Source organism: Cynocephalus volans, chromosome 12 (genome assembly GCF_027409185.1).
Source record: "Cynocephalus volans isolate mCynVol1 chromosome 12, mCynVol1.pri, whole genome shotgun sequence".
In the NCBI taxonomy this organism is placed as follows: domain Eukaryota; kingdom Metazoa; phylum Chordata; class Mammalia; order Dermoptera; family Cynocephalidae; genus Cynocephalus; species Cynocephalus volans.
In genome coordinates, this window is record NC_084471.1 from 81,530,239 (window position 1) to 81,550,206 (window position 19,968).

Sequence of the window (19,968 nt, forward strand, 5' to 3'; positions counted from 1 at the left end):
ATAAAAATATCAATACCCTTAAATGCCAATCAAACATAAATCACCAAAAACATTTAAGTTTAGAACACTGCTCAATTCCAGGATAAAACATGCTTTATATTTCAAAAATAAATTAGAGATGAATGTGAACCTAAAGCTGAGGAGAAAAGCATAAACAGTGTATATGTATATATATTTATCTTTAATACTATACACATAGTTGCTATATACTTAAGATATTGTATTCTTAGGAATATTTCTACAAAAACCACCAATATCTTTTCTTAATAAGTCAAAAGTCTGAACAATTTGTCCTTTCTTTTGTTTTAAAAGAACATACATCATTTATGCAGCTTGAGATTTAAACTTAATTAAATAAGTTAATATAATAGACTAAACTGTCCCTGTATTTTTCACCATGGATCTATTTTGGCAACATGGAGGTATATCTTTCAAACTGTTACAGGTGCTACTTGTGACAGAGAAGACATTAAAGGACTTCTTAAGTTAAAGTGGCCTGTTCTAACCTGATAGTGATAGAATCAATTGATACCATTTTCTTCAAGACAAAAGTACATATTTAAAGAATCGCTCATAAAAAATGCTCCATTCTTAACACATTTCAAAACTTTATCGGTAGAATGGCTCTGCACAATAATTTCACTGAGTACATAACATAGGAAAATAGTCCCCAAAAGATGCATTTATGAGCCTATAGTTTTCAACATAAAGTGCTAAGAGCTCCGTAAGGAGAGCTAGGAATGTCCTGAGGCCACCAGCCTGTGGTTGGCCCTGGAGTTCAGCATTCTAGTTTTTTCTTAGGTTCAGGATGATCGTCCAAGGTGGCTGGATGCTCATCTGGACCATCTGGTGTCTCACCTGTGACAGCTAAAAGGACGATTTTCAGCCACTTCTGTTTCAGCTCCTCACTGTCTGCCGCAAAGCTGTGCACAGATTTGGACTGGGTCAGTTTGAAACTGTGTGGCAGGTCTGCACTCCGTGGCATGTCGTCCACAACATAGCCCAGTAGCGGAATGGTGGCCTGGGCTCGGACATCCTAAGGATAAAAACATCGCCCACGTGAATGTGAGATGTGTCAGCTTGCTACATGTAGCCCTTGCTCCTACTGAACCTCTATTCCTACCACTGGCCCACACAGACTCACACTGTGAGCTCTCCATGGGCACAGAGGGTGATCTCTGTGGGCAGCACCGTGCCTGTACTTGAGGCCACTGATATTGCTGGCTGAATGAATTAGTGAATAAAAAGCTCTGACATCCAAGTCACCTACGACTCAATGTTACACCGATTGTCTGTGAGGGAGGCCATTCAGCAAAAAAGGGAAGAAAATAATCACTATCTTATTGTATAAAAGCAGCAGGCATTAATGATGACTTCATTACTGAAGGCAGTTTTATTTAATGGTTCATTTATTCATCAATTTATCTATGAACAGGGAAAAGTTATAGGAAAAACAATGAAGTAGACTAAAATACTTGTATATACTTTGGCATTTTTAGTCTATTTATAAAATAAAAATTTCACTAGCCTTTAACGTAGATGTAGGCTACAATAGAAGCACATTTAAAATTTTCAAGTTGAATACATACTTGGTTTAAGTGCTGTATATTTGACTTGTAAGCACAACACAATCCATAGTAGCGGGTGCTGCCCTTGTTAGAAGCTGAACCTGCATATCAGTTGTTCGTGTAGATGTAGCTGAGATCCATGCACCCATGGTTCTCAAAAAAACCCCGTCTTAATATTTTCTCTCAAAAAGGTTTGTTTTCTCCTCTTGCTTCTCCTCCTTCTCACCATGCTTTTTCCTAATTCAACTCACCTTTTCTCAAACCCACTGAATAGGAAGGAAGGGGACACATGATCCAGAGTGAAGGAAACATTGGCTATAAAGTGAATTTTTGAGCTTAGACAACACTTGAATTTTAATTACTTCTTGTTTTCAATTTTAATGAACTGTGACATTGCCTGAGCTCTCTTGTTCTACAGAGGAGCAATGGAAGGACTGAGTTCATTGTCCACTCGCCTCCCTCTGTCCCTTCAGACAGATGTGGTTTAGATACCTGGGGGGCACCGTACATGTACAGCACAAGAGGGTCTTGCTTGGGGATCACACACCAAGCTTTCTGCCACGGTTTTGACTTCTCCATGTACTGAAGAAAGCTGCAAACCACGCTGTTTCCAGATACTTCGGCTGATTCGATCTAGAAAAAGGAGACAGAAAATGAACACAAAACAAACAGACTGAGAAGTAATTCACCTTAAGGGAAATATTCATAAAATACAATCTCTTTATATAAAATGTCTCTTTGGATTGTCCAAGATAGATTCATTTGCTATTATTGTTTAAACATTCTATCACTAACATGGAAAAACTATTTGTCAATTTTAAGTCTTTATATTATCAGACCTTGACTTTAAATAGAGTTAAACCTTTATTGACTCCTTACTATGTAGGCACTTTTCTTAGCTAGAAACGTTTAATCCTCATATCAATGCCGAGAGGTTAGTACTTTCATAATCTCTGAGGCTGAGAGTTTAAATAGCTTTTTCTCAAGATCACACATTTAGGAATTGGCTATGCTGGGATTGGAACCCAGACAGCCAGGATCTAGAGCTTGAACTTTTAATCATCATGCCGACTTCAGCCATGTAAGAATGTAATAGTAAAGGTAAATACCAGCAATCTCTGTCCTAGTGCCTGAAAATACTTAAAAACATTTTTGTGGCAATAAATGTTTGTAGACCCATTTATAGTTTTGTGCTTTGCTTCCGAATATATAAATCATTGGCTAAAAAGAGAACAAAACCATTTGACTCAACAATGGTTTTTATTATAGACACTATGGAAAGTAATTGGTTTGTTTCTATTTTCTATCTCTGAAACCCTTAAGGTAATGCTACTCAGTGGTGTCCATGGAACGGCGCAGATTTGCAAAATATTTTGTTACCAGTTTGAGATAAGCACAGCAAGTAAGAGTAAGTAAGTATTAAGAAACTTTTATAGCAATTTGACTTTGTGATGATACCCAAGTGCATGATTGTGTATTTTACAAAAGCATTGATCTGTAATGGTTTTGAAATAAAACTGACGCTTCCTCACACATAGTTTAAGAAGAATTGGTTGGCAAATGATGAAGGCAAACTCCACCCACCACCTGTTTTTGTATGGCCCATGACCTAAGAATAGTTTTTATAGACGAACATTTACAATCAATTTGATGATAGGGAACACCAACTTTGGACTCCAATTAAGTGAAATGTTATACTCCCCAAAAGAATTTCATTCTTCTTATTGGTAGATTCATATTTAAGAAACCCACATACTAAATAATATATTTGAATTTTGTTGATAAAAAATTGTAGAGATTTGTTTTCTCTCTTCTTTTAAATATCTACTTAATATCCTTGTTTGGCCAAGTGGCCTGCAAAGGCTAAAATATTTCCTCTCTGATCCTTTACAGAAATGCTTGTTGACCACGGTTCTAGAGCACATAACTATTAGTTGGCACAATGTAAGTCTCAAATATGCATTTAAGCATGTGTGTGTATACACACGCTTATCTTTTATGTATGGACTTAATATTACTACATATTTATTTGGTTAAATGAGTTAATATATTAATTGATTAATTTTTTCCAAGTATAAGGTTTTCTAGAAAACTAGCTAGAGATTTTCATTTCATAAATACATCCTGAAGTTCACCCTTAAAACAAATGATCTGACTCATTATATATGCCAGTCTCATCAGTTGCTGCTATTAAGTCTTGAGGCTGAGGCTATATTCCTGGGATCCAACTGAAGCATGTTTTCCATCCTCCCTGCCCAAGAAAGTCCCACTGCAGTCTCCCATACAAGTAACATCTATACCCAGAAGAATTCAGAATTATACTTTTAAGCTTGTGGGCCTATACTTTAGGCCTCAGATGAACCTTGAAATTTATGTTCCTTTTTCAGTTAACTAATGACCTTAGTGCACTTATACAGTGCAAATGCTCAATAAACACATTTATTTTTTAGAAATTCTTAATAAACCAAGTATGTTTGTGACTTTAGATACACAGAATTTTGATCCTGAGCTTATTCTTCAGTCTTTCCAGGCTATCTTGCACTTATTGCCACAAGGCTTTATTATATAATTTACCCTTATATTGTTAATATCTTTGGATATGAAATTCATTTCAGATACAAGCTTCATTACGGTTCCAGGCCTGAGGGTTCTGTATTTATTCTAAAACATGAGTCAAATTCATTTGGGAGACACTTCAATAATATTTCAACACAGTTGTCAGAATACTGTCACTGGCAATTAAATGACTATAATAAATTGGCTATTTTAATGCAATAAGTTGGAAGAGTTTTTCAGGTAATAAGATAGTACTTTAATCTAAATTTGAAAAATTTCATGCTGTGGTTTTCAAAGCCAATACAATGAAATTGAGAGTAAAAGTTTTCCTATAAAGAAAATATAATAATTTGGGCATTACAAGAGATGCCAATTAATACTCTAATATCCAGCTATCGTTACTACCACAAAAGTCAATATATTTCATTCTGAAATGCACGTTTGTTTAGCATAACCCCCTTTCTGTACACTAAGTAGGATCCCAAAAGTCAGTCATATAGAACAGAAGTATGAGTCTTGCTTGTTGTTACCCAAATTGTTAAATACTGAGAGAAATAACAAAATACATTATTTGTATTCCTCATGGTTAAGAGAATTCTGTTCCTTGTATAGAAATGTAAAAAAATCCAATATTTAATATTTCATACCTCTAAAATTCCTTTTCTTTTCTTTTCTTCGCTGTCTGTGAATCCACTTATTATTTGATAACAGTCTTTACAAACTTTGTTCAATTTACCACCATCATACTCAAGTTGAGCTTTGTAGTCAGAACACTTCCAACAAACCACCTTAAATTTAAAAGAAGAAAAATGAAGAGTGAATGATCATATTTAAAGGATGATAAGATTTTAAGCAATAATCACTTATAGGTAATAATAAATGAGAAAAAGCTAAAGAGCAGATTTTTATTACACTGAGAAAATCCCCACAAACATTAACAGTATCTATCAAGGTGCTGTAATACTGTTTGTGACAGGCACTGCTCACGTCAATATCCTCCCAAACTGAACGCACGACCTTCCCTGCCCTAGGCTCTCTCCTCACCCCACCCCACTCCTACCAAACTGTTCCTCTCGCTGTCTCAGGAAACAGCACAGCCATCTACCAGTCGCGGCAAGTCAGAAACAAAGGAGTCATTCCCAACACCTCTTTCGACCTCACCCCATAGATTCATCCAAGTCCTGCTGATTTTACCTCCAAGTACTTCTTCAATCTTTCTATTTCTCTACATCTTCCTTATAATCACCCAAGTCCAAGCTATCGGTGTCCTAGTTTGGACTACTTTTATATCCTCATGGCATTCTTATGGCTTCCAGGCCTCCACCCCAACCTGCTTTCCAAACAGCAACCAGATGCTCTCTTTAAAATGCTAACCTAATATTCCTATATTCCTTCTCTATTTAAAATCCCTCAGTCTTTCCTTTGCTCCTGGATACAAAACAAATCCTTAATCATGGCCTACAAAGTCCTGCATAATTTGTCCTTCTTATTCCCCTGGCTCCGTATCTTCAGTGACACCAGCTTCTTACAGCCCCATGTGAGTGCCATGCTCCCTTCTCCACTCATGTCGGCCTCTGTGGGCTAACTTCTCGTCTTTCAGATGTTGACTCATATCTCCCTTCCTCAAGCAAGTCTCCTCCACCTTCCAGATGAGAGCACATCTGTCACCACGCTACTGAAGTTCCCTATACTTTTTTTCATAGCACTGATTACAGTTTTTAACTATATACTTGTGTGATTATTTGACTGTCTATCTTCCTTACTAGGCTGTAAACCTCCAGAAGAGATTTTCCTTGAATATTCTGCTCACCAGGCACACAATAAATATTTACGGAATGTCAGTAAATGAAAACAATGCGAATGGATGTTATCTTTCCTTTTCTTTGGGCAGCTGGCCAGTATGGAGATCTGAACCCTCCAACTTGGAGTTATCAACACCATGCTCCGAGTGAGCTAACCAGCCAGCCTGCATGTTACTTCTTAACGAATGGTATTTTTTTCCAACTATTATGGGATAATTGTTTAAAAATCTTCTTCTAGTTTAAGAAATTATCTTCTTGCTCACAGAAGTATATTTTTACCCCAATTTATAGTGGACAAACTGTACTTAAGAAATATATATAAGTATCAAACTTTTGGTCTAAGTTCATAGCATTTAAAATCCATGATAAAAATGGTCTGTTCTCTCATAATTACAATGAAATCCCTCTGGGATTTCGAATTGGACATGTCTGTATTGGCAAACTCATATCAATTATTTTCAAGTCATATCATAGTACTTTGAAAATCGACATGCAAACACATTTTGTTTGTTTACCAAAGGCAAATATGTCAACACCAGAAATCATTTCAAGCAAACTTAATGGTAGATGAAAAAAAGTCTTACCCTGAGAAAAGAGATGTTTGCTATCAGTTTAGTTTTGATTACAAAACTGCCTCACTGAGTCAAAAAAAAAACTAAGTCTTAAGAACAGAGGAAGAATAAACCTGCAGCATAAGTAAGAAGAAGCTAAAAGAACTAGCAGTAAGAATTGTTGCACTTAAGCATACAAATATATTAGATCATAACACTGCAGTACCTACTGTTCTCTGTGTTTACTCATCCATTTGTGGAGAAAGGACTTGGTTTAGAAGGAACTCCGAAAACTGCCATTTCCTTTCTCCAGCTTCCTTTCATGCTTTGTTCCTCCTCTTTCCATATGAAATTCAGCTCAATGGTTGATCAAACCTTGATCAAATTATGTTTCTATGTAGCATCATCACTTTTAAATATTAGCAATGTAATTATTAGTTAACTTGCAATCAGAAACATATTTTTGGATAAAGAACTTAAAGAAAATTTCATAAAATGGGTGTTTATAAAGTAACTAAGAAACACAAAACCAGAAAAATTGTAACTTTTTATATAAGTTTATACAACTATTGAGGATATAAGACCACGTAAATGGTCATAAAATGAAATATATTGCCATTATTAAACATGTTTTTGACTCTTGCTCCTGTCAGTATGGCAGTCTAGATAGATACTCACAGAAGCCTTTTGCTGTAGTACAACTAGATCCTGACAAAGTACAGCCAGTATAATTTTAATGCTTTACATGTTTACATTCAACTAAGAGAACTCTCCAAGGCCCAGAAAACAAAGCCTAATGAATAAACAAACAAAACAATAGAAAAAGAGTGAGCTGAAATTACAATGGTAAGTGAATGGAGCAAACTCAGTTTGGATTGGGCAACGCCAGGCTTAGGAGACAGTTCTCGGGGCCTGAAGGACATGAGAGCTGATCCTGAGACTCAGTCATTACACTGAAACTTCTGAAAGGGGGATAATGAAGTATCAACCAAATATGAGCTCACAACCAGAAGAGACCAACTACACCAGAAAACAAGCCACCACGAATTAGGATTAGCAGAAAAAACAGCCAGCAGACTTTGACCCCTCAAAATGTCTTCAGATACTGGATAGATATGTATTGAATAAAAATTCTAAATGTCCATGAGAAATGTTTGAAAAGGTAGAGTGGCAAAAATGATCAGGTGGATTTGGAAGTAAAAAACTTTTAGAAATAAAAAAATTAATAATTAAAGTTAAAAATGCAAAGAATGGATAAAATAACAGACTATCTACAACAGAGAGAATGAACAAACCAGCAGATAGAGGTGAATTATATACCAAGGTACTTCAACAAATTCATGGAAAAATAGAAAGATAATTATGAATCTTGCCACGAACTTTTTGAAGTACACTTGTACATCTGATTTGAATCCCACAAGGAGAGATTAGGGGTAAAAAAACCCATGTAACGGAGAACATATTTACATATGTTACATACATTTTCTAAGACTCAGTTTATCATTTATATCATGGGGATAATAGATCCTCCTCATAGGGGAGCTGAGAAAATTATGAGAAATAATACATACAAAATACTTCAAAAAAATGCCTGGCACTGGTAAACAGTAAATGGTAGCTACTCTTTTCACTATTCCTGTTCCTCTCCTCTACAAACTTGATTCGTTTTTCTCCTATTTCTTGTGTTATTTTTTTCCATTCTTTCTTACCGGCACACACTACCATTTATCCAGTCACCCAGACCTTAATGCTGGAGTCACTCTTGACTATTCCCTGTCTTCCTCAACTCTTCATTGAACCAATTCCCTTTGACACTTAATCAAATCTAAGCATCCTAGCATGGCAGACCTGGATCTCAATGATCTGGTCCCTACCTACATTTCCAGCCCCAGCTCTTACCAGCCCCTGTCTTGTAGTGTTTACTTTAATACCAAGCAGCTTGTATCCACCAATACATATGGTGTATCCTCAGTGTCAACCATGGTGCCTTACAAATTCTTAGGGAGCTGCTATCTCTTAGGCTGCCATGCCTCCAGGGGAAACATTTGGGACCATGGCAATAGGTCTAGTTGCCCACCCTCATCTCAGAGACCAACAAAACTAACTCCATCATGTCTCACTTTCCTGTCTACCTCAGTGTCCAAGAGAAGGCCAGCTCCTCTGGTTATTTTTCCAGCCTCATCCCTGTACATACTGCTCTGTACATAACTTAACCTCGTTCAGCCCCCCACTTCCCCTCTATCCCCTTCGAAACCCTTCCATTGGGCCTTCTGGAATTCTCACTTTGGGATCAAACTCTTCTATATCCTCAGGCTCTTCTCTCAAGTAGAGGCTGCCTTACCTCACCTCACCTCCTGATAGCTCTGAGAACCTCAGGGCTGAGAGCTGGTGTTTGTATCCTGTGACTCTTTCTTGCCTTCAGAAACCCATGGCAGCTCTGAGGGCTGCCATTGCCTGGCTCTACCCACCTCCCCTACTGAGCTACCATCTCATCATATGCCCCACCCCTATTCACTCAGGAATTTATAACTAATGGATCATAGTTCTCCATTCTGCCACAGTACCTGGTGACTTAAACATTCACATGACCAACCCTCTAATTCTGACTTATCAGGTGCCTACTGCCAGGGCTGTTCTCAGGCAGTCTACCTTAGTTATCCATTGTCATGTTCATCCACTGGACTCTGTCATCACCAGAGACTGCACCACATCTAGCACGCCAAGTTCAAACATCCCATTCTTTCACCAACATCTCTCATATTTCAAATTTGCTTACCCCCAAGCTGTCCACTACTGTACATCCTTAAACTTGTAGAAATCCTACAGTCTACTGGCCACAGCACTTTCTCCTTAACATTAGCCCTCCCTCTTACTTTCCTGCCCTCACTATCCAGTCTAGACTTTATTCATTATTAACTCTTCAATGCAAATATCTCCAAATCTCTCCCACTGTTTTTCTCATAATGCTTACTCTGGATGAACCCCACCATTTGCCTTCTCTATCCTGAGTTGCTGAATCTTGTTAGAAAAAAATCATTGCCATTGACTAGTGTCCCTTTAAACTTATAACCATAAACTTTGAATGGGCATCTGGTCCACCTTCGTTTCTCTGACAGGCTCACTCTTCTCTGCTCGGAGAAAACTATTTCATACTTAGTCCTCTTTCTTGAGTCTCCTTTTCCTTCCCCCTTCACTCTCAGCTGATGACTCTGCCTCGTTCTTCAATGAGAATACAGACATTGGACCTGAACTCCCTCATTTCTCACCACCAAACAAACAAACAAAAAAAACACCCAAGCTGCCTACATTTGCACCCATCTTTTTCTTCTTTCCTTCTGATATAATGCAGGAAGTTTCTCTTTCCCTATCAAAAGCCAGAACTTCCACTGACACTGTGGGTTCTATCTGTTATCTTTTCCAAGACATCACACCTTTGGTCATTATTTATCTTTCTAAACACTTCTTATGCCACCAGATCTTTTGGCAATCTCATGAACAGACCACGTTCTTTCCTACCTCAGGACTTTTGCATACACAGTCACTGTCTGAAATGTTCCTCCTGTCTCCTATCTTAAGATTAGTTCTTTCTCACCTTTTAAGCATCAGCTTAAATACTAACCCTTCAGATTCGTCTTCCTTTTTCTAACTAAAATTGGCTCTGAATTTCCCTTCATTACTTATACTCTCCATTTTAGCTTCTTGATTGCTTTCTTATTCCATCTATAGTAATTTGAAATTACTTGTCTATTTTCTCAATTTCAATGTGGCTCTGTAAAGCCAGGGATCATTTTGTTTACCATTTTTTCTCCAGGGCCCAGCTAAATGCTCACACATTGTTGGCACCAAAATAAACTGCCAGCAAAAAAAAAAAAAAATTTTTTGGTCTTTTCCAAGTTGATGATTTTATATGACTTATATAATGTGAAGCAACCTCAATGACCAAGAAATCTCACTGACATGTCCACATGCTCGACAATGATGCCTTCTCCTCGTCAATGCATTGAAAGACTCTTTGCATTTCATACACATCGTCACTTCGTTATCTCGGATCCATCTTGGGGCTCTTTTCCCTAGTTCAGCAGTCTAAAAAGGAAAGAGATATAATTTTAATAGAAAATACTGTACCTTCCTTTTATTATTATAGCTTATTTAAAAGCACTTTAATAACATTGGTCAAACCATGTTCTGAAACTCAAGACCCAGGCAAAGAGACACAAGGTTCAAAGAAGTTTAAGCAGTATAAAAAAGCACCCACTATTTTGTATTCATCTATGAAGGAATGAGATTCTGTCTAAACAGCCAGTTCTGGCACTGCAAGAAAAAACTGGCTAACAAAATTATTAGATAGATCTTTTGCAACTGCAAAGAGGTATAAAAGAGCTTAAAGTTAAGAATTTAATTCAACTTACAGAAACCTCTGAGTGAATGTCATTATCCTTTGCAATTGCATTTCTGAAGGTTTCATGCCTTTGATGAAAAGTATCAATAGTTTCTTGAAGGGCCTAAAATATAAATGAAGTTCAAAGCACACATTAAAGTTTCACATGCAAGTTAATAAATATACCTTATTAAACAAATATCTATGATAGAAATCACTTAAAGATTAAATGAACTTGTTCTGATGTTTATACATTAAACAATAAGTGCACATTTGTGTACATATAGAAAAGTTACCAAAAAACAAAATGAAAATAGAAATCAGGCTTACCTTGATCCATTCTTCTTTGTCTTGCTCAGAACTAAAACAAAACAAGATTAACATGAATGCAGAGAATATTAATGAATTAAACCTGGTAAGTAAACTATGATTTAACTGACTTTCCAGAAAATTTAGGGATGTCCTAGAAGGAATTACAATCAAAATTAAACAAGAAGCTCCAGCAAGTGAACAAAGAAATTCTTCTTAAACAGAGATTCAGACTATACACTGACTTCGGTATGCATAAATTTTGAAAGGGAGAGTTAGGTGTAGCTTCCATTAATATACAGCCCAGATGTTAAGTTTAAAGACCATCATATAGTTGTATACATCAGGTGACTCTGTGTGTCTAGCATTACGCTGGATATACACCAGCTAATTTTCCAGTTTTCTAACACACAAGGCGGCTATTAAATGTTACTAGTCACAACCATCTTAGAAAAGATTACAGTTATCCTTGAGAATCTAAAATATCTCTGTAAGGCCTTAGGGAACTATTTAACATTTCCTTTGATAAAAAATTTAATTTTATTTTCCTGTTCCTAGGAAGCTTCAGGCAATACCATACCTAACCCGTTATAGATAAGGCAAAACATAAAAACTCCCGCAGGAAGGAGGTTTCATGGCTCAATGGACCCCAGTATTTAGTAATTCTCCCTAGGAAAAAAGAATTCCTTGACTGTAATCAAGTTCTCTTTTTCCTCTTAAGGCAAATTTTCTTTATGTCTTCTCCTCTGCAGGTGGCTTATGTAGCTGGCCACTGCCATACGGTATATTTGAAAAATTCTTTTTAGTGGACTCTGAACTAGGCAAGATCTCCAAATTGAGGGATTTTGAAGAGTGGGCTCTATTTGTTTGTGTATGTTTGGGGAAGGATAGGGCTAAGTTTGAGTTCCAGCCTGAATGTCACTGCCTCATGCCCATGGGTATAATATATGCATAAGACTGGCTGGAGGTTGGTTTGTGTGATGTCATCCATCTTTCTAGCAAATTTATTACTGGGCACCCAATGTGCCAGGAACACTGCTGGAATCTGTGTCTGTCAAATGGAAGATTCTGCTTATTGTCCACCTGCGAGCTTCAATTTTGCCCCTCAAAAACAAATTTGTTTTTCTCTGTTGCCCTGTTGTGCCCGTCTAGCTCTGTTGCCCTGGAAGCACAGCTATCTGCTAGCTGCTTTTAGCCTCTTAAATGCAGACAAAGAAACTTGACACAGCTTTAAGGCTTTCTGTTTTAGTGTTTTGTTGTTGTTGTTGTTGTTGTTTTTTTTTTTGTCGTTTTTTTCGTGACCGGCACTCAGCCAGTGAGTGCACCAGTCAGTCCTATATAGGATCCGAACCCGCGGCGGGAGCGTCGCCGCGCTGCCAGCGCAGCACTCTACCAAGTGCGCCACGGGCTCGGCCCTCTGTTTTAGTGTTTTAGTTATTGTAGATTATCTTACTCTTTTAATTTACTTATTATTATAATTTTATTTCCATTGAGCAATAGAAAACCACGGAATACAAACTATATGAAACAGACTACTTCTTATCCTTTCAGACGGGGAAGAGGAAGCACAGATGTGAGAGGTCAGTGTTGAGGCTTACTCATACATTACAAGAAAAGCAGAACTCTTTTTTTCCAGTTGGGTTCCGAAGGAAATTCTCTTTAATATCTCCAAATATACACCCAATTTTTAGTTCCACATGTTCCCTCAGGACACTGACTTCCTTAGACCTTTAGTGTTGGTCTCTATTCTTGAGAAAGCCAGTACAGACCAGATGGAAAATAATCTCCTCATTCAGATCTTCAATATCATACAATCACAAACATAACTAGAACAAGGAGATTGGGGAAATAAGATATTTTGCGAAGAATGACCATGTTCTCAATACTCACTGGAATGTATCCAATAATATATATTGGAATGTTATAAAGTGATGACTGCCTGTACTTAAGAAAACTCCTCACTAATCAGCTCCATTCAGTAGAGAAAAAAGCCCAACCTGCTAATGGAGGGTTGAAATTTCCATTCAGGCAAACCAAGAAACCTTAGAAATGTCTCCCCTGCTGAGACACATCTTTCAGGTTTACAGATCTGAGAGTATGCTGAAATTTCAGAGCCAGCAGCACCTTCATTCTTCAGCAATGAAGACATCTATGATGATCAAAACTACTGATGAGAGCTCCCTATTGCCAGGGCCAACAACTCAGTGAGTCACCCACCGAGTGAGGATTCATGCCAGGAGCCTCCGGCACCGCATCACACGTTCTCCCCCTGGATGTGAATGGCTGGGACACAAATCCCACTACATGATGTTCAAAGCCAGGTCCTCCACCTTTTTTTAACTCATGTTTGAAATGATACCTGCTCATCTTCAGAGCAGTCCCCTGGCTGCTCCCTAAATAATGGGAGGTTCCATATGTATTCTCTGCAGGAAATCAAAGAACTGGTTGCTTCATCAGAACTTCCTAGCCTGCCACACCTTCCATAACTGTAATCTCACCAATTCCCAGACTCCCTGGGCACGGATTCCCGTTAAAATGATTTATTCTCTTTTGGAAGTTTGAGGCTTAAGCTCTTAGGCAGTTACTAAGCATAAAAATCCAGGATGAATTCACCTGAGCAGCCAGAACTGCGTGCTATTGGCACAAAGGAACAGAAGGGTTCTCTGACTCTCCATGGATTCTGGGCATCAACACCATTAGAGCTGGGATTGGTACCTGACCCTCTGATCTATGACCTGCTGGAATATCCAAATTTTCACCATGCTAAGCCTTTGCAGGATAAATGGATGACCATCTTCTAAGGCAGATAATACAAAACCTGACAGCACTGGGTCTTCCAGAAGTTCACGCTTCAGGCAGCTGTGATCTACAGCAGTGGTTCTCATGTTTTTTCCCCAAAATGTGGTCAAATGTGGCGATGCTAGGGGAATGTTAGCCAGAACTCCAGCCATTTCTCTCCTACTCGATAAAGCATATAAGAAGAGCCAAACCGTTCAGAAGTCCTGGTCACCAGAGGCCACCTGAGCCCCAAATGGCCCATTTCATGTATCCTCCACCTGCAGCAGGAAGCTCATTACCCTTGCCACCCTGTCTCCTCTGAACAAGTGCCTCGAAGGCCCAAGAATACAGAGCCTCTAAAGGACTCGTAGTTTAGCACAGACTAATAAGCATCAATAAACATTCGTGGACCAAAAGGAGGGATGGAAGGTAGAAGAATTAGGAAACAACCTTTTCCTACAAGTCTCAAGGTTCTGGCTTGATTGCAACAACTTCATCCTCTGATTACCTCGTAATTCTAAAGAGTCAATCAATTTATTGAATACTTAGTCTCTACAAACCATTGTCTGAGCCACTGTGGAAGAACCAAAAGACAGAAAGACATGACTCCTGTGTTTCAAGAGCTCAGAGCTCTCCATTTACATCCAACCAGACTCCCAGAGGTCTGTAGCATTCACTTGGGAAAAATCCTCAGAAGCACTCTGTCCTATGGTTCACTGATGTTTTTGGAAAGCTGTGTGATAGAAACAGTTCTCTCACCTCGCCTGCAGTTCTAGTGTTCTCTCTTTCCCAGAGACCTGGAAAGTGTGTGGATATTCTTCATTGTGAGTCTCTACAATTTTCATTCCATCGATGCCAACCCTGGTTCGAACTGTGAATTTCGATCCTACCAAGCTGAATCTGGGCACACAGTATAGCAACATGTTGTTGAACTGCAAGGAGAAGGAACACATATCAATAAACAGGAAAATAAGGAAAAGAGGGAAAACTGGCCAATATTAAAAGTAGCCCTGAACAGAAATTCTGAAGGATTTCCAGGGAATGTGGTACTTCCTACGTGAACAAAATTATTTACTACTACATTGAGATTTTATGCTTTTATCAAAAATCATTGTACTCTTAAATGTTTAAATATATTTTTTCCTTTTATAGCTCATAAATATTTTATTGATATCTATGTAAACCAATAATCATTTTGTACTATTGCTATAAGGATATTAGTCAATAAATTCAGCAACAATTCATTAAGGACCTTCTACATACCAGAACTGAAGTTCTTAACTTTGTAAGTTAAGATTCCTAAGAGAAGGTCCTTGCTTATGTTCTCACTTTATATTTATTATTTCTTAAATTGTTTCTAGGGTTGCATATATTTTCCTAAGACAAGAGCAATTAGGGACTAAAAAAAATTATCTTTGAAAATTTACTATCCCAACAGCATGTGCTCTAAATTTAACATGATTTTTATTTTACTTGCTTCATCAAGTTTGTTATTTTTCAAATTTTCTGTAAGACTTCACTGTAAGTGGGATTTCAGCTGAGTACTACCTATCAGTGTAGACTCCAAGTCTAGACTGTAGGTGCTCAAGCCCTCACTGTACCTGTTAGGAGGTGTATAACCCCTCAGGACTGAGGATCACTATCTGTTCAAGCCACAGGGTACTGAGATTAAGTGAGGAAACTTGCCCATGCTAAGTGCTTAAATTCAGCAAGACTTCCCATTTTATTCTCTTTTGGGATTTGAGTCTAACCTGTCTTGGCAGGCCCTCTGTTTGGCTTCGCACTGCCATTTAAGTAAGAAATGTCAGCGGAGATTTAAAATATTCCAACATGTTTATGTGAAACAGTCCATTGTGCTCATTCTGAAAGCAAATTTCTCACCAGTGTTTCTTGTACATCGTTTTGTAACTTCCTGCAACCAGTGTCATGAATTTCAGTTCCACACTGGAGAATGTAGAAATAAAAGAGCACTAAATACATTTTAGATTTACCCCAGTAGCACACTGCACAGTTACATTTCTGGAAGAGAAATGCCTTCATCATTAACTGTCCACTGTATTCTGAGTGTGGTATTCACAGCCTCATTGTAGTACATATAATTTAGAGATTTGAAAAAACTCTGAAAGGTTCTCATCACTGTCCATATCGCAGTTTGATTAAGGCAGCTGCTTGCTTGCTGACTTTTCATGTTTACATTTCTTTCCCTCTTCTTTCAAGGCATTCTCAGGAGGAGATTTGGTCAATGCTGTGAAGGTTGCAGGAGCTACAGAGCAACCACCACAAGGGACAGCACTCACATTTTAAGCCATCAACTATAACCAAACTGCTTCTGCAAACTGAATGACAAATGTAAATGTCAAGGCATAAAATTTCTGGGTTACCAAATACTTGTGCTCAAGTTCATTTTATAGAATTTAGCAAAGTTTTCTTATAGAAACACAATCCATGAATATGGACGTTCTTAGAATTTACCTTTCATGGATATGCTCGAAAAAAAATGACATTATCTTATAAGTATGTACATATGTTTCTCTTTCCATTCCAGGCTTTCAAGACTATGTTCTTCCTATTACATTCGTCCTAAATGGGACTTCACATTCTAAATTGCCAATAACTATCATCTTATATAATTCTGATCACAATCTAATGCTAGTCAATAAATATCCTTTTTTTTTCTTTGCATAGGAGAAGGTGAGAACTATTACAGGATAAACATTGCTTACAAAGAAGAAGAAGCCATACACATGAAGACATTAGGTAGCTAGGCCTGTTCTCTCCATGAACCTTGCTCCTGTGGCAAAAGTCACCATAGCCTTTCATCCAGAGAATTACTTCTCTCTGGGTTTCCTCTGGTACTGAAAGAAGAAGTCATAGCGTGAAGTCACTGACTTTCTCTTTGAGTATAGAAGATTCTCTTTTCTTCCATGCCCGTGGTTCAGAAGTAGTGATCCACAAAGCAATATTGTACTGGCAGGACAATCTCTAGAAGTTCTAGGTTGTGACAAAACCTAGAAGCAAGTCTCAGTCTCGTTAAAAATGTAGGGAGGTTTCCCTTTCTTGATCTCTGGTGCTCCTCATGTGTGTTTCAAGCCTCTTAAAATGTATTTCTTTGACGAAAATCATTTAATTTCATTTTCTCACCAGTGACGATTTCACTAAAGTTTATTGTAGAAAGTAATAGTATATTGTTGGAGAAAATTTCCTAGAGGCCATCGTCGGGTACCTGGTCCTGGTCCTGGTGTAATGAGGACGAGGGAATAGTGGCACAGAGAGTAAGAGCCCCATGAAAGAGATGGCTGGGGTTGTGGGCTCTGGACTGGTCAGTTTCCATGTGAAAGGTGTGCTGCCAAGTGGGTCACTTACTCTTTCTAAGGGTTGGGTGACCCTGGGAGAGGCAGTCCCTTCAGTGTCATCAAGACCTTAAGATGTCCAAGCATCACAAATGCAAAATAAAGACATGCTTAACACACTATTCTGGACAAAATCCCTGGGAGTTAATGTCTTCCCTCTGTTTTTACCTTTTAGGTGCTCGGGTTAATTTTTCTTTCTTTTCTTCCTCATTAGTGTCACAGTCTCCATAGTGCCTGGTCTGTGTTCAAAGTTTACATAAAGGAAAAAGTCTGAATCTATCAAGCTACAAGGAAATAAGGAGCAGAACAACTCCCAAGGGCCGAGAATAGAAACTCTTGGGTCATTCTGTGGGATAATTTGGTGATTTTTTAAAAAGAGTTCAGATGTCAGATGTGGTTATTTAGTCTACAGAATACCTGCTATGGTTTGAATGTGGCCCCCAAAAAGCATAGGTTGGAAAATTAATCCCCAGTGCAACAGTGTTGGGAGGTGGGGCCTGATGGGAGATGTTTAGGTCATGAGGGATTCACCCTCATGAATGGATTAATACATGATTATAATAGAGCTTGAGGCTGCGAGTTCAATCTCTTGCTCTCTCGCCATTTGATGCCTTCTACCCTGTTATGACAAAGCAAGAAGGCCCTCACCAGAAGGCAGACCCTTGATCTCGGACTTTCTAGCCTCCAGAATAAGACATAAATCTCTGTTCTCTATAAATTACTCGAGTCTCAGGTATTCTGTTATAGCAGCATGAAACAGACTAAGCCAGTGCACTACATTAATATTAAAAAGTAAAAAAGTACAGTGTGAAGGCAAGTAAATATGCAAACACATGAAGATCATTTGAAAGCCAAAATCAGATTATAAATATAGTCATGTGTTGCTTAACGATGGGGATACGTTCTGAGAAATGCATTGTTAGGAGACTTCATCCTTGGGGGAACATCACAGAGTGTACTTAACACAAACCTAGATGGTACAGCCTACTGCACACCTAGGCTCCATATAGACCACTGCTCCAATGACCGTCCTACATGCAGTCTCTCATTGACCAAAAACATGTTACACAGCGCGTGACTATATTATTTGGCTTTAGAAAACTAGCCCTCGTTTTCTTTCTAGAGAGAGAAGACAATTAAAATGGTACTTCTGGAGTTTCTATATATAAAAGAACAAGATGCTCCATGGGAATGAAGGTGCACTGGGCAAGAGAAGACACGTGACAAATGCATTATTAGAGAGGCGGATTAAAAGAATGAGCACCACACTGGAAATGTTGCTAAGATGGTCTCTCAAAGAGGAATGTGGCATTCCTACAATTCCTGCCACATGGCTCCACTCCCTGGGAGGCACCGGTACGGTATGTTTGACAGCTAATAGTTGCGGGAACAAGATGGGTGCATTCCTCAACGTTGCTACCCCCAAGGCTCTTTGCCATCTGTCCTCCAAATGAGCTGCTTCATTTGGCTCAGCATCAAGATGTTCAACCTAAAACTATTTTCAGAATAATTCTCAAATGTGAGAATTAAACCTAGGCTATTAGTTAGACACAGAGCTAAAAGTTTTAACTACGGAGACTGTGACACTAATGAGGAAGAAAAGAAAGAAAAATTAACCCGAGCACCTAAAAGGTAAAAACAGAGGGAAGACATTAACTCCCAGGGATTTTGTCCAGAATAGTGTGTTAAGCATGTCTTTATTTTGCATTTGTGATGCTTGGACATCTTAAGGTCTTGATGACACTGAAGGGACTGCCTCTCCCAGGGTCACCCAACCCTTAGAAAGAGTAAGTGACCCACTTGGCAGCACACCTTTCACATGGAAACTGACCAGTCCAGAGCCCACAACCCCAGCCATCTCTTTCATGGGGCTCTTACTCTCTGTGCCACTATTCCCTCGTCCTCATTACACCAGGACCAGGACCAGGTACCAGACGATGGCCTCTAGGCCTACAGCCCACTGAAATTATTCAAACAAGCCAATCCTAAGCCTGTTATTCTGTCTTGCCCATTTCTTCCTGTGAAAACCACAGTAAAGGCTCTTGCCCATGCTTTCTGCTCCTTCCCTCTGACACTTGACTGCCCTCCATGCCCTTGGCATGACATGCCCCCTCCTCTTGAAATTTGTCTTTTCAATGGCAACTGTCTCCTTATCTGTTGCCCTTGCCATACCTGAATAATAATAAAACCTGTATTTTATAGTACACCTCTGAATACAACTGTCAACCCTGACATAACATGTCCTTGTTGTCTATTTAGCCCTCTGTGATAGGTGAAGTACTTCTGTTTAGCTGACATGAGGATTTAAAAGTTAATTTGCACAACATGTATACACTTTCATAAATGACTGAGATAAAATTAACATACCATAAAATTTACCCTTTAGAAATGTACTATTCATGGTTTTTAGTATAGTTGCAAATTATGCAACCATCACCACTTAATTCCAGAATATTTCATGACTCTAAAAGGAAACCTTGTACCCATTTCTCCCTCCCCACCAGCCCTAGGCAACCACTAATTACAGCCTGTCTCTGTAAATTTGCCTATTCTGGACATTTCAAATAAATGGAATCATACACTATATGTGGGCTTTTGTGACTGGCTTCTTTCACTTGATAAAATGTTTTCAAGGTTCAACCACGTAGCATGTATCACTATTTTATTCCTTTTTAT

The 19,968-nt window shown here is 38.4% G+C and overlaps 1 protein-coding gene across 1 annotated transcript in view; it reads right to left on the reverse strand.

Moving 5' to 3' along the window:
- Window positions 1-385: 385 nt before the first annotated feature.
- The window catches only part of FGD4 (FYVE, RhoGEF and PH domain containing 4), a 188,867-nt gene continuing 169,284 nt past the window's right edge, over window positions 386-19,968 (reverse strand). Inside the window, exons 11-17 of the mRNA XM_063075540.1 lie at window positions 14,702-14,874; window positions 11,186-11,216; window positions 10,887-10,979; window positions 10,435-10,560; window positions 4,772-4,912; window positions 2,061-2,201; window positions 386-1,036 (exon numbers count right to left, since the gene is read on the reverse strand). Coding sequence (XP_062931610.1) covers window positions 779-1,036; window positions 2,061-2,201; window positions 4,772-4,912; window positions 10,435-10,560; window positions 10,887-10,979; window positions 11,186-11,216; window positions 14,702-14,874 — 963 coding nt within the window. The 3' untranslated portion in view covers window positions 386-778. The remainder of the gene's footprint in view (window positions 1,037-2,060; window positions 2,202-4,771; window positions 4,913-10,434; window positions 10,561-10,886; window positions 10,980-11,185; window positions 11,217-14,701; window positions 14,875-19,968) is intronic.